We start from the raw sequence: 14,879 nt of genomic DNA, 5'->3' as shown, positions 1-14,879 counted from the left end.
CATATCAAATCGTTCAAATCCTCTCAACTGTGAAACTAGAACCAGGAAAAAATGACTATGACAAATTAAGATGGCTTAATTGTCACAATAGAAATAAAAAATTTAAAAAAAAATTAAAAAATGAACATAATCAACATAACAAAGTTTCTTGTTTTTGTCACAGCAGTTTCAGAAAGTGCAGCTATAGTGTGGATCATTTAATGCTGAGTAAAAGAAAGTGTGAGCAGAAATATTCACGTGTTCTCACCATTAAGTTTTTGCACCTTGAGATATTTTGCAGTGACTTCTTTCCAGATTTTTCTCTAAGCTGTGTTGTTTATTTAGGGATTATTTATTATTCCCTCCAGGTAATTACAGATAGCCTACATCCTCTCCTATTCTCTTTCCAGTCTGAATGTGTCCTGGGACGTGTTCTCCTCTCTCTGTTCTCCTGTGGGAATGTGAGCAGCCAGTTTTCAGGCTGGTGGGACTGTCACTCGTTCTCACCGCGCTCTCTGGATGTACAAACAAACCTGTGAGCGTTGTGCGCAGATGGGGACAAAAGGCAGGCTTATGGGGCGAGGCCAGGAGGAGTCAGGTGGATCAAGGAGCGATGTGGGAAAGGTGGAATCTCCCGACGATCCTCCTGGGACCACCACCAGGAAGAGAGACGTCAGATTTACAGGATTCAGTCTTCTCCTGGGAAACGTGGAGGTTGTGACGCAGCACAGACTTTCATTTACAGGGTAATAATGGAACCAAACGCTGTCACACATTTTACCATTCCTGAGAAAACAAGCTGACGGGTTTCACACACACTCAGGGGCATATTCAAACTTGTATAGTTACACATTTTCCTCAGAGATCTGGTTGGTAAAAGCTGACGTGCTGTAGTCATGTGATGTGCAAATGCACCTTAACACACACATTGATAAACAATGTCAAATTACAGGATTCAACTTTTGATGGGAAAGTGAAAGAAATACACTCACACACTGTATGTATGCACACAAACATGCACATGCTTTTTAAAATGTAAATATATAAAATACCATTGAAAATTTCTGCATTTAATTCATTTAAAGAACAAGTCTTTCACATGATGGATGCCTCATGAACATTTGAAATATAGTTTTTCACACTTTTTACTTCACATGTGAATATTCTTTATATCTGTGATGGAAATATTTGATATTTTTCTCACTAAAAATCACAAATATTATGAGGTTGAAACATGTACGCTGGCTCTTTTTTTTAATGTAATTTTATTTTCTACTTATATCATTTAAAAAGGCTTGAATACACAAGTATTACACAGTATTATTTTAATTTACAGAGATTAACAGAGAATTTTCAGAGAAAAAAAACACGTGTGTGAAAATGCATTGTGACCTTTTTATAAGTTACTTTTCCAAACTCATTAACTGAAGATTTATCATCATTATGTCCTGAAGTATCTATTACGTAAATTTAAAGCACTGTAATTATTTTTTATGGGTTCCTATTATGAAAAAAAAATAAATAAATCATACACACGTTTAAAAAGTACAGCCTGTCATGAATTTCAAATGGCTTTGGGAGAAATATGAGTGCGAGCTGCGGAGCGTGAGGACGGCAGGTCTGTGGGACCCCGGCCTACAGTAAGACGAGAGATTAGAGAGATTACAGTTAAAGAGTATCTCGTCCTGTGGAGCCCCTTCTAAACACCAGCTCCCATCAGATGGGCCTGGGCTGATGGAGGAAACAGCAGAGATTAGACCCATTTAACAGTAATCCCCCTCTTCTGGAGCAACGCCAGCGCTGAGCAGAAGACCACCGCTCGACTGGAGAGACAAAGAGAGACGTGGAGAGAGACAGACGGAGGTGGAGAGTCCACATTTTTTAACAAGATTCACACTTTTACAACAGTTCGTTTAGATTTACTCTCTCTGCAGCCTCACGTCGTCTCCGTGTCGGCAGCTCAAACACTGGAAGAACTATTGATTGATAAAACTAAAATATTTCTCCATCAAGTAGACATCCTGCCATTTTCTGAAAGGTTGATTTCATCCAACATGGTCCAGTTGATTTTATGCCACATGTTTATAGCAGAAAAACACATTTTCATTTTTTCCACTTTCAGGTGTCCGTCTCTTACTGATGTTTGTTTTGTTTCTCTGAATCAAGGATCATTCAATCTCAATATTCTCAGTTAGACAGGATGGGAAACTTGTGCCTAATGCATTCAAATTTCATAAGCTATTTTTATGCATAATTGTTTTTACATTTTATTCTTAAATTATCTGTCATCATTAAAAAAAATGGTCTGAAACATCCTCATACTATTGACTCGAGTCAAACGGACTCAGTTTGAGTCTGTAGGTTGTGATGTGTTTAGTGTGGTCACAAGCTTTTACTGACACACAAATAACTGCTTTTGTGGTGCATTGTGTGTGTGTGTGTGTGTGTGTGTGTGTGTGTGTGTGTGTGTGTGTGTGTGTGTGTGTGTGTGTCTGATGCACCAGTTGCTCGGTAACTTCTGGAAATCACAGTGACACGTGAGGAAACACGTAGCAGCTGTAAAGGACCAATCTGGATGTTTTTGAACATTTAAGTTTCTGGTATATTTATATATTTATTTATTTATTTTGCTTGTTGTCAGCTATTAAATAATTGAAACTATCAACCTGCTTTCCTGTTGTGTTTACAAAAATATAAACTTTTTAACAGCATCAGAAAACATGAATAACTTTGAGTAAAGGCCTGTTAATCAATCAGGAAGTGTGGTTGATTTTTGGTGGTGGACAATCATTTTGCACAGATTTGGATTATAAATCGTTCCTTTACTTTAAGAGAGAGACTGTATATGTGTATTTGTAATGCTTTAAAATAAAGTAAGTTAATAGTTTAAAAGGCAAAATAAAATACTGCACTCTTTAATAATAATGGCAGGAAGAGTTTAAAGACGTAAACAGCTTCTCAAACTGACTAGATAATGAAAGAAAGACCAACAAAGTGAGTGAATGATTGATTGATGGATAGAAAACCTGCCAGACGCACTGACAGGCTCGCTGACTCAGTGTCTGAGAATGAGAGGTAGAGGTGGAATGAGCGAGCGAGGGAGGACAGACATGGAGCGAAAGAGAGAGAGAGAAAGAGAGACTTACGACACATTTAAAAAACATAAAGTGGAAAATGACTCTGATAACTGGTTCAGTGCCAGACCACACACATGGATGAACAGATATGGATTTCTACACACACACACACACATATGAACACATGTTATACACAAACATACACACATACTGCATACCTGGCTGGGTGGGCTTGGTTGCTCAAGGCTGAAGCTGCAGTTGCAGCTCATCCCCATGGCAACAACACCGACGCTCAGGTGACAACTGAAAGTCTGAAACAGTGCAGCAATAATCAACACCTGCAGTCAGTTCAGACTGCCGCTGCACTCGTGTTATGAGCTGATTTTATTACATGATATAGTGAATATGAGGTGTGAGAAAAAATAATAATAATAAAGTTGATGAACTGAGATTCATTATTTTAAAATCTATTATTATATTATATATATATATATATATATATATATATATATATATATATATTCAAGTCAAGAGCTGGAGAATTTGTGTCAGATGTTGTTTTTCTGCAGCTTAATTAACTCATCATCATCTAGGTGGATACAGATGTCTTTGTTAGTTTGAACCTATAATTTCTCCCTGTTATGTTCTTCCTAACTTGTAATTGTGAGTGTGTGACTCACGGCTTAATTGGCGAGGAGCAGGGAAACGTTATAAAGAGATAAAAATCCTCCCCGCTTTACAGTAACGCAACCACATGATCATCGGCAGGTCAAACCCCCTGAGACATTAGCAGAGGAAGCTCTTCCTAAGCATTTGTGCAACTTTAATTATCATAATAGCTCTTTTTTGGGAGGAAAGGGCTGTAATGACATTAAATTGGCTGCAAATTCAATCAACAGACACTGACATTTTTTGACATGACAAGACATTTGTTCATGTACAGAGGGGTTCAAACGCCTGAGACCACTTTCCCATTCACTTCATCATTGCAGCCAACTGTTAAATGTACATTTTTCTGAAATATTGACATTTTCCACACAGGAGTTCCTGTTTGTCGGTTGTACCTGCAGAGGGCGCTGCAGCTCCAGAATTAGAAAGTGTCAGCGCTGTCGTCCGTGTCACTGCGTGTGCAGACAGTAAACCATCATAACCTTTAAATAAGACAGACTCTACAAAATGTAACACCATATACTATTAGCTGATCTAGAAAAGACTTACAACTTACTCAGACACACGGTGATCTGTCCTACATACATTAAAATGGTGACGTCTGCAGCTCTTTATTTTACAAGTTCAAAGTTCGAGGTGCAACATAGACGTAATTTCACAGGAGATTACAGAGAGGAAAACAATTCAACTTTTATTCATATTAAGGTTTCTAATATAAATGAATGATATTTGAATATTTATTAGGGTTTATATAACCTTTAATTTAATCTGGTAATCTCATTGACATGTTGCAGGATTGCAGGATAGACCTGAGTGCAGCGCACAAAAAGCTCTGTCACAGAAATGTATTTCTGAATCAAAATCTGCTTCATAAAGTCGACAAACTAAACTCTACATAAACTAACTGAAATAACTCATCACCATTTTCATTTCCAATATACTTGGCACCAAATTATTATCGTTATTATGTGTCTGCAATGCAATAACACTGAAGGCATATATTACTATCCTGCATACTTTATTATTAATAGTGTGACTGCTGAGTCAGCAACAACAGTGGGTTGTTTATGATGCAGACCAGAACTATCAGAAATATATCAACTTTTCAGTCTGATTGATTTTTTCTTTCTTGACCTTTTGACATAACCAAAATTTGATCATACTGAACTACGCTGTATTATTATGTTGGCCTCATTTCTCCAATTTCTTTACATGTTTTAAGCTTTATCACATTTTATGTAGCAGTTACACAATATGACATATTAGCTTAAAGTTTGCTTTTTCTTTTCCTTTTCCTTCTGAATGCATGAACACTCAGGTACCCTGACGCATATAGTTCATTTGAAAATGTTTGAATCCTTAATGTCATGCGTGGACTCTCCTCAAATGTTCAGTTAGACAGACATTTCTCAGCTGATCTGGAGGCAGAAATAAATACATGAGCTGAGGTTTTAGCACAATTTGTCTTGACAAGTAACGTCAGGCTGATGCCAAGTGAAAAGACTAAAGGTAAAAGACAGGAGGATGTAATACTTAATTCACCTGTCTCTAAAACCTCTGACCTGAGCAGTGACTTGAGAGAGAGAAGAGAGAGTTGAGAGCTTCATGAGCCGCACCGTCTCTCACACAGAGAATAACTAGAAACTGGCCTTCGCACGTCAGCATCAGCATCAGCATCAGCATCACGACTTTATCTGAATCTGTGTGTTCTGTGGTGGCTTCAGGGCGGCGAGGCTCCCTCTCTGTATGATACGGAGCGCCGGTGTAATATGTCATCAATCTTTTGTCAGCCCTCTAATGAAGTCTGGGGGGGGGGGGAGATGTCTGCTGTCTGGTCGTGTTCATGTCTGCGCTTTCTTCTCCATGTCAGACGGTGTTGAAGACGGCAAGGAATTCCACTCAGAAATATAATATATGACGTAATGTTGCCATATATGTCACCTATAGGGGGATATATTATCATCAAATATATATATATGCTCTTGATATATAAAGATACAAGTTGATAACATATGTGAAATATCCATAGTAAAATTTGTATATGTAGATATATTAAGAATATCTATATTATTGCAACCATAGTTATTAATCCTATACTGTATATTTAATTCATACACGCAAGTTCATTAAAACAACATGCATATAAAAATTGTACATGCTTATATATGTTTTTATTTTTAATTTCTCGTTGATTTTAAACATGTCTGTCTCCTCATTTTGGGAAAGTGGTCTCAGACTTTTGGGACTCTACTGTTTATAATATCCAGCAGGCTTTTGGATGGATGGATGTTTATGTCACATATCTACAATATATTTGTTAAATCACAAGTCTAATAGAAGTCTGCAAATACAAATACCTGCCTGCTAATCACCAATCATCACTAACGACTTGCAGTATGGACCTTTCAAACCTTGTTATTTTATATTATTAACATTATAGCAGTTATTTGATTATAGCCTTTATTGTTTCCTGGTTTCAAATGTTTATTGGTATTATGTTTCATCAGATTCCTTAGTTTGATACCAGAAAGTGAAGAGATAGTGGATGTGTGAATAAAGTGTAAGTAAAGTGTAACGTCAGCTTAATTAAACTTTAGTTCATCATTGTTTGTGCTGACATTTTAATAATTGTATTTATTTTGTCGTTATGTGTTTGATCTCTTGTAGGGAAATTCATCCATCTATCCGTCCATACGTTCATCATGTAAACCAATGACCTGATCCTGAACTGTGCAACTAATCATTAGAGCGGACAGTGGATCCTGTGTTTGAATGTGCACTGAACATTAGATCTTCCATGAGCAGGCGCCGCCACCTACAATGTAGTTTTTTCAATATTCATGCATACATTAACATACACATGGGCTTGACATGTGACATATGTCAGTTGTTCCAGTTTCTAATGGGTGTTTTTATTTCATATGTACATATTTTACATGTGTGGAAAATTATGTTGATATATTACATTTACACATGAGATTCCCGTACGCTGACTGAATATGTTCACAAACTACGAATGATGAAGTTGTCTTACCTAAACCCCCACACTATAGACTGGACTGACTGGACTGACTGGACTGGCTGGACTGGACTGGACTGGACTGGACTGACTGGACTGGCTGGACTGGACTGGACTGACTGGACTGACTGGACTGGACTGGACTGGACTGGACTGATTGGACTGGACTGGACTGACTGGACTGGACTGGACTGGACTGGACTGATTGGACTGGACTGGACTGGACTGACTGGACTGACTGGACTGGACTGGACTGGACTGGACTGGACTGGACTGGACTGATTGGACTGGACTGGACTGGACTGACTGGACTGGACTGGACTGGACTGGACTGGACTGATTGGACTGGACTGGACTGGACTGACTGGACTGACTGGACTGGACTGGACTGGACTGGACTGATTGGACTGGACTGGACTGGACTGACTGGACTGACTGGACTGGACTGGACTGGACTGGACTGATTGGACTGGACTGGACTGGACTGACTGGATTGGACTGGACTGGACTGGACTGGACTGGACTGGACTGACTGGATTGGACTGACTGGACTGGACTGGACTGGACTGACTGGATTGGACTGACTGGACTGGACTGGACTGGACTGACTGGACTGGACTGGACTGGACTGGACTGGACTGGACTGGACTGGACTGGACTGGACTGACTGGACTGGACTGTCATTTTGAATTCAACTTAGTTCACATAAAGTTTTCTGAGTGACTGTTGGTCGACACCTTCATGCACATCATGAATTTCAGAGCTAAAGAGCAAAGATTTAGATGATCAGAAGCTCTACCAACTGTCCTTCACACAACTTCAAACCTCCAAAATGATTTTTGCTGCACATTCACATGGACCTGATTGGATGTTTATTGATAAGTTTATTGATTATTTACATGCGTATTTAATGCAACATGTAGTCTTTTCTCCAATAGGATTAGTGTCTCTCTGCAGTTACTTTTATTTTGAAATCTCTTCCAAGAGGCTAAAACTTCCAATATACAGTGTTTTGTGAATGTACAGTTGTTTCTCCTTCTGTAAACTTATGCATGCTGAATGTGTGTCTCAATAAATTGTTTTTAAGTGTGTGTGTGTACTGTAGGTTTGTATTGCACAGTGTAATGTGTGGGTTGAACATAGTTGGGAGAATATTTTGTAACCTGAAGTCACTGCAAATCATGTCAAATGTGCTTACATGCTGGATGTCGGCTGTGTCTGGATTTACAAGCAGGAAAGAAGACAACGTCCTCCTTCCTGTGAGTGTTGTGTTAAAGTGCATGAGATCAGGGGGAGTTCATTAAAATCTTAGTGTTATGTAATTTAAAGATATCAGAAAAGTATGTGAAAGTAAACCGCCTGCACCATTTCTCCTGGCGTCAATGAGTGCACACACTTTGGAAATAAAGTGTCAGTAGATTTAAGAGATTCGGATCTAAACTTCAGCCCAAAGTGAGGGAGAAGTGATCAGTGTGAAAAATGAGTAGCTGAGCACGAACCACTGATTGTCAAGAAATATAAAGCCCTAATTATTGACAAGTTCAAATGAAGAGAGTCTCCATCAAAGTAAAAGATGTCAGTGAGCGTGTGATATGTTTTCCTGTGTTTTTATTCCAGGAAACGGGGGAACAGGAGGACGGTCAGACTCCCACTTGTGCCTTGCACCATATCTACTTGATTTATGTTTCCTCTCTTTCAAGTGGAGCTTTAAAACGGCACAGTGGCTGGTGGTTTAGTTAAACAGTTAAACCGACATCATGGTGTCAGGGAAAGAAGTGCTCGTGGCTGCTGCTGCTGTTTTTGTTGTCGCCCTCATTTCACAGAGTGAGTTTGAACTTGCATCGTTTCCTTCTTTACTAATATTTCATCTAATTAATTTATGTCCATTGGTTTAAATTGTTATTGTACTTTTACTATTGTGTTATTGTTGTATTTTGCTGCAAATACAGACGGGTACAGATGTAAAGATGCCCTCTAATTTATTCTTTGCTCATTATTCTATTTTTTAACATTTGGGTGGTTGTACTTACTGATTGTATAGTTTGGATAACAAAGTTTCCTTGACATGAAACAACAGCAACCTCCTCAGTAGCTAGGTCAATATGTCTTTATACCTTTCCACATGTAAAATTTTGTTTTCTGCAGAAGTGTTAAAATATCTTTAATAAGTTGAACTTTTCATTCTGTTTTGTGTGTTTCCATCATTTCAGGCGAGGGTATAATGGGCGGCAGAGAGGCAGCGCCACACTCTCGACCTTACATGGCCTCCATCCAGAAGCCGAAAGGAGACGGTTTCAAACATGACTGTGGAGGGTTCGTGGTCGCAGATCAGTGGGTGATGACTGCAGCTCACTGTTTGCAAAACGGGTGAGGAAACCTTCCTGTATGCATGATGGATGTATGTGGGAAACAGAAATGACAAGATTAAGACAATGTATTTGAATATATTTATTTATTTAACACACAAATGTGTGTGTTTTCTTTAGGAGAGCTGATGTAGCCCAGATTTTGTTTATGGGACTTTTTTGGCAATATTATCACATTAACTTGTTCTGTTTTTGTGGATGAATTAAATTTTTTGTTAAGTACATTGTGAACAATTTTGTCTTCATTTTCAGTGATCATTATGAAAAGGAAAATGTGCATAATGAGATGTTTTATCATCATGCAATACTATAATATTATTGTGCTTTTTCACAGGCCAAATGGAAAGAAAGTAGTGCTGGGTGTCCATTCTCTGAGTGAAGCTGAAGAAACAAAGCAAACCTTTGACATCTTGGAGATTTACAATCACCCAAACTTTAACCTCGCAAATTATGATAATGACATTGCTTTAATAAAGGTAAGTGTATATTTTGTGCCACTGCCTGCAGTTTTCTAAAGTGTGTCCTGTTGTGTTGATACATGTTAATGAACAAGCCAACAGACCACCAAATTTCTTCTGTGTGGTTTTTGCAGTTGGATCGTCCGTTTGCAGCGTCTGACGCTGTTGGAGTGGTGGAATTCCTGCGAGCGGGAGGCACGAACCCCACCGTCGATGAAGAGGTGGAATCAGCCGGCTGGGGCGCCCTTGACGACCTGGGGTCCAGGCCTGACAAGCTCAAAGAGGTGGAGGTCGACGTGTTCAGCTCTGACTTGTGCAGTCGCGCGGACTACTACGGCTACAAGTTCACCACCAACATGATCTGCGCGCACAGACTTTGCCCAAAGCCCTGTGCTAAACCAAATAGGAAGGAAGACACTTGTGATGTAAGTTTTAGTTTTTTCACAGAATATAAATGTTGACAGTTTTTTTTTTTTTAAGGGTGAAATGGTCAGCTCTCTGGAAGTGACACAGCTGCCTCTTTAACAGATATTTCTCCAGTCTTACCTCTCTGTTTAAAGTGGTAGCACACTAACACACTGAACTCATGAACCAGGTAAACCTGCTAAATATCAGTGAGAGTATGTTGGCATGCTGATGTTAGCATTTAGCTTAAAGCTCTGCTGTGGCCAAGCTCAGCCCCACAGAGACACTGACACGGCTGCAGACCCTGTTACGTGACCCCTCAGTGTGTGAAGCTGTTGCTTGCTCCCAACTGGAGTCACCATTGTATTTTGTTCAAATGTTTAAACAGTCATTTCCTGTTAACCCTTTTCTGACTGTCTTGTCGTCTTTCAGGGTGATTCTGGGGGTCCTCTGCTCTTCAATGGCACCGTGGTGGGCATCACCTCCAATGGCGGGGGGAAGTGTGGCCAGCTGAGAAAGCCTGGAATTTACACCATCGTCTCCCACTACACCGAGTGGATTGACACCACGATGGCCCCGCCGCCCACTGCAGCAGCAGAGGAGAGCGATTAAATAAGCGACAGCAGCAATAAATCAATCAAACTTTATATGATTTTTTTCTGTGTACTCTATAGCACCTTTCATACTGGTTCATGCAATTAAAAATGCTTTACAGATTATTGAAAGCTGATAATAAATTGTAAAAAACAAAAACAAAGCAAAAACAACATAACTAATAGTGACTGATTATTCTGCACATGAACACAAGTTTTTCTTTGTCATTTGCAACTAATGCATGGCTCTAGAGATTGATTTCCAGTATGGCATAACATACCACACAGATTCACCCAGATAAGATATTTTATATTGTATTTCACATTCCTTCCTCAAATCACTGTATAAAAGAATCAATAAAATACAGTTTAACACATCCAGATGTCATGTGTGTCTTCTGTTGTTTCGTACAATAAGCATCAGACGAAGCGCAATGACAGAGATGTGGAGATTAAGAAAAATCGACACAAAAGGTTCATCAAACCATATAAAAGACTGTAATGAGTGTAAAGATGAGCAGACTAACTGCAAATAACAAAACCCATCATAAGTGTTAAATTACAAGCCATTACATCAAACTCAGTCACAGATCGAACAGAAATAGTTAATAACCGCGATAGGGAAATCTAAACCACATTTATCATCAATCTTTTGTGCAGTTGCATGAGTTTGTTGGCAGCTGAGTACATCTGAAGAATGCTGTTTGAGGAAGCGACTGTTAGGCAATCGACATATCAAACAAGCACATCTCATGAACTTGTCAGATCAGTCCTCGTACCCATGGGGAAGTCCAAAAAGTACATCAAATCTGCAGCTGTGCTTTTTCTTTTCCTCCCCTCTCTGCTCGGTGCAGATAAACATGTCACGAATTATTCCTGATATGTTCCACTCTGCCTTTTAATCTGGAAAATCCCCACAACACCAACATTTAATATAATATTATCTGTATGTCACTTGCATTTATGTCTATAGCATATGAATACAGTCTAAAAAATATAGTAAGTAAACCCCATAAATTGCAGATTTTGTGAAATCCACTCATTTAGATCAATCCAGCTTTCAAAAGCAAATCATGACAGCATCTTATTTAAAAGTAATACATTTGCATTGTAATTCAATCTGATTCAAAATGCCTGCAGTGACTGAATGAATAAATGCATCACCAGAAAATGAACATTTCATGCTTCAAGGAGGAAATCTTAATCACAGATTGTATGACGTTGTACAGGTTTTGCATACATAGTGTCTCCCCTCATTCAGCTTCTCTCAATAAGTAGTTTACTTCCTGCACCCCCTCCTGTCTCTCCTCGATCACCGTCTTCCTGTCCTGCAGCTCCTGCACAGGAAATCTCCTCACTGAGCAGGAGCGTCCCCCGTGTGACGCAACCAGTTTGTTCATCCCTGAAAGCAGGTCTTTCACTTGAGGGTAGCTCAAAGCATTCTGGGACTTTGTGACATTCACCTCATAATAGCGACTCCCACACTTTCGCAACAGATCCTGCAGGGCTGAATGAGCTCCGGCCACGTAGTCGTTGATCCTCTGAGGCCTGTGCTGGTTACCGTCAAAGCGGACAAACAGAACGATGGCGTGCTCCGCGACCTCTCGTCCAAAGGTCTTCTGCAGGTGCCCCATCATCTCGCTCTCACCCTGGGTGAAGCGTCCCACCTGGAGCACCAGCAAAAACACATGTGGTCCTGGGAGGGACAAAGCCAAGCAATCCTTGACCAGCTCCAGATTTTCTGCCCCGTCTTCATCCCACAGCTCGGGGGTGTCCACCAGGATGAGTCGCCTCCCTGCTGCAAACACCTCTTTTCTCTCACAAGTCAAGGTTGACTGTGGGATTTCATGGCTGGACTCATGAGCAGAGTATTGGTTACATGCTCTCTCTAGAATTAGATTTTTTGCAGAAGTCTTCCCACTGCCAGAGAGACCCAACAGGATGACAGACATCTTCTTTGTCTCATCATCTGAAAGCCAAAAAAAAAGAAAAGGAAACAGTTAAACAGCACTAAATTATAAGCAATATCCATATCTGGCTCTCTCTAAAGCAGTTCAGTAACCTGTAATGGGTCATTTACTGACCATCTCCTCTTTTAATACACAAGTAAAACTGAATATTTGATGTTACAGGTCATGATGAAACCCCATGTCAATGTGTAACTGTGTCTCCCCCTAGTGGGAGAAGCCTGCAGCATCACAATGTCTGACAATGCAGTTCAGCAAAAGTTGCAGCAGAACTTTAATGTTTGCGAGAAATGTTGTGAAAGTGGAAAACATGGCAAAGGACCCACTACATGTCTGTACAGATGTGCAGGAAAGAGACGGGTTTGAGCTTTTCATCTTGACAAATTTAAAATGAAAAATCAGTCTTACCTTCAGTGGCAGTTACCTGGAGCTGCAGCATGGCTCTATGGCTCATCACAGCCTCCTCAAGGCCCTCTCTCTTTGTCTTATATTGCTTTCTTTCAGCCGCCTCCTTCTTTCTCTCCTCAGCGTGCTTCAACCTGAGCGCCTCCATTTCTCTGGCTCTTCTCTCCTCTTGCTGTTGAACCAGCTGCCCGAAGGTCTGCTCCTTCTCCTCTGCCTCTCGCACCTTCTGTTTCAGCATCATCATGGCCGAGTCCTCCGTGCTCCTTTTCCTCGCTTCGGCCAGCATGGTGTCGGTGTAACCGCTCACTCCATTCTCAGCGAGCGTGTAGTCGATCATCTCAAGCAGCGCGCGCATCTTGTGTCCTGCGGCAGATGATGTGATGCGGCAGTATCTTCCATCACACACGTTTATTAACTCCATGAGGGCATCATCCAGAGCGTCGACCACCTTTCCGTCTTCCAGAGAGAGAATTACAAGATATTTTAGAGCCTCAGCTCCAAAGTGTGTCTGCAGGATCTCTATCAGTCTTCTTTCCCTCTTTGTATAATGTCCACCTTGGATCAGCAGCAGGAATATACTGACTCCATCTGTGCAAGACTTAAAGCAGCCATCTATTGCATTGCTGATGGCCTCTTCTGTCATGTCTTGTTATAAATCTGCATAGTGCAAACTGATGAAGTGACCATGCACTGTGAGGTCACAGACTTGGTTTGATCCCAGAGAGCTGAAGGTTGACCGGTGGTCCTTATCTCCAGCGCTGTCCCGCAGCAGAGATTTCAGAGAGGACCATTCTTCCACCGTTGCTATGACCGCCACCATGTGCCTCGTGGTAGTTACGTCGTCTGCAAAACCACACAGTCAGGACTTGTCAATTACTTTTTTTAAATGCACAAACCAAATGATAATTAGATCAATAAACTGGGAACAGTTCATATTTTATAATAATGTGCAGCCAAGCCCAATTGTACATGTTACATTCCAGAGTTTGCAGTGGTTAAAGTGAAGTTACAGAATTATTAAGTGATTCATTGCATTGGAAAAGAATGACGATATTGATATCAATGTGCAGAAAAGCATTACTCACTGTGGGACATGTTTCTGGCAGGTGCTCCGGCAAAGTCTGCTCTGAGATCCTCGGCAGCTCAAGACAACAGCTCAAACTGGATTCTCTGGCTCTGAAACAGGTATCAGGGGCGGAGGGGTGAAACAAGAGGATGCTTCCTGAATGAATGCAACAATTCACGTGCCATCCGCAGTTTTGCTGTTGAGGAAGTGAATTCCACAATACAGCCTGGAATGAACCTGCATCTTCAACATGCTTCACCTCAGACTCGAGTATACAAAAGAAACCCTGCTCCCGCTTTAGTCACAAATATGAAGCACTACTTCCCCCTAACACCTGTGTGCACACAAGATTTTGAAAAGTAATAATCAAGGAAAACCTGTATAACACTCTGTTTTCTCTTTTGTCATGCGCACACACACACACACACACACAAAGCGATTCCACCATTTTTTGATTCATATCTCCTTCTAGATGCTTCAGTATAGAAAGTCCATTCAAGTGCAAGTTATGAGTCAACTATAACTTACTTTATTATAGAGAGAAACCCAAACAGCTCCCACATCTGCCACAACCGGTTGGTTTTTTTTTTATGGGGGTTTTATGAATTGACATTTTATTATTCCTGTGCCCCAGAACGGATTGGTGAATATTTGTGAACATGCTGCACTCTCCTCTAAAGTTAGAAACCAAAGGGAGAACCTTAATTAAAATGTGTAATGTCATCTCGGTGGGGAAATGGGACTCTGATGCTGTGAGGCCTTAAAATGTTGTGTGTAATTTCTCACACCAAAATCAGAGTTTTATATGTTAAACCTTATGTAATTTATTAGTGAACTTCCTGCACAGCTGCTGTTGGACTTTGACCTTCATTTCC

The 14,879-nt window shown here is 40.4% G+C and overlaps 2 protein-coding genes across 2 annotated transcripts; one reads left to right on the top strand and one right to left on the bottom strand.

Moving 5' to 3' along the window:
• Positions 1-8,408: 8,408 nt before the first annotated feature.
• Positions 8,409-10,943, top strand: cfd (complement factor D (adipsin)). Its single transcript, XM_056392645.1, has 5 exons — positions 8,409-8,568; positions 8,955-9,111; positions 9,445-9,586; positions 9,703-9,993; positions 10,406-10,943. The coding sequence occupies exons 1-5, from the start codon at positions 8,502-8,504 to the stop codon at positions 10,583-10,585; spliced, it is 837 nt and encodes a 278-aa protein (XP_056248620.1). The 5' UTR covers positions 8,409-8,501; the 3' UTR covers positions 10,586-10,943.
• A 98-nt stretch (positions 10,944-11,041) lies between these two features.
• Positions 11,042-14,086, bottom strand: LOC130179681 (GTPase IMAP family member 6-like). Its single transcript, XM_056392644.1, has 3 exons — positions 14,024-14,086; positions 12,942-13,781; positions 11,042-12,535 (listed from the first exon to the last, which is right to left on the bottom strand). Exons 2-3 carry the CDS (start codon positions 13,579-13,581, stop codon positions 11,820-11,822), a joined length of 1,356 nt encoding a protein of 451 aa, XP_056248619.1. The 5' UTR covers positions 13,582-13,781; positions 14,024-14,086; the 3' UTR covers positions 11,042-11,819.
• Positions 14,087-14,879: the final 793 nt, after the last annotated feature.

Source organism: Seriola aureovittata, chromosome 13, assembly GCF_021018895.1.
Source record: "Seriola aureovittata isolate HTS-2021-v1 ecotype China chromosome 13, ASM2101889v1, whole genome shotgun sequence".
Lineage (NCBI taxonomy): Eukaryota > Metazoa > Chordata > Actinopteri > Carangiformes > Carangidae > Seriola > Seriola aureovittata.
The sequence above is the reverse complement of the archived record's forward strand: the minus strand, read 5'-3'. Positions and strand labels throughout refer to the sequence as shown.

Excerpts from the sequence above, each read along its gene's own strand:
- cfd (XM_056392645.1), top strand. The coding sequence starts at position 8,502 with ATGGTGTCAGGGAAAGAAGTGCTCGTGGCTGCTGCTGCTGTTTTTGTT. Across the intron at positions 8,569-8,954 it reads TGTCGCCCTCATTTCACAGA|GCGAGGGTATAATGGGCGGC; the intron begins GTGAGTTTGAAC and ends CCATCATTTCAG. Across the intron at positions 9,994-10,405 it reads GGAAGGAAGACACTTGTGAT|GGTGATTCTGGGGGTCCTCT; the intron begins GTAAGTTTTAGT and ends GTCGTCTTTCAG.
- LOC130179681 (XM_056392644.1), bottom strand. The coding sequence starts at position 13,581 with ATGACAGAAGAGGCCATCAGCAATGCAATAGATGGCTGCTTTAAGTCT. Across the intron at positions 12,536-12,941 it reads CCAGGTAACTGCCACTGAAG|ATGATGAGACAAAGAAGATG; the intron begins GTAAGACTGATT and ends TTTGGCTTTCAG.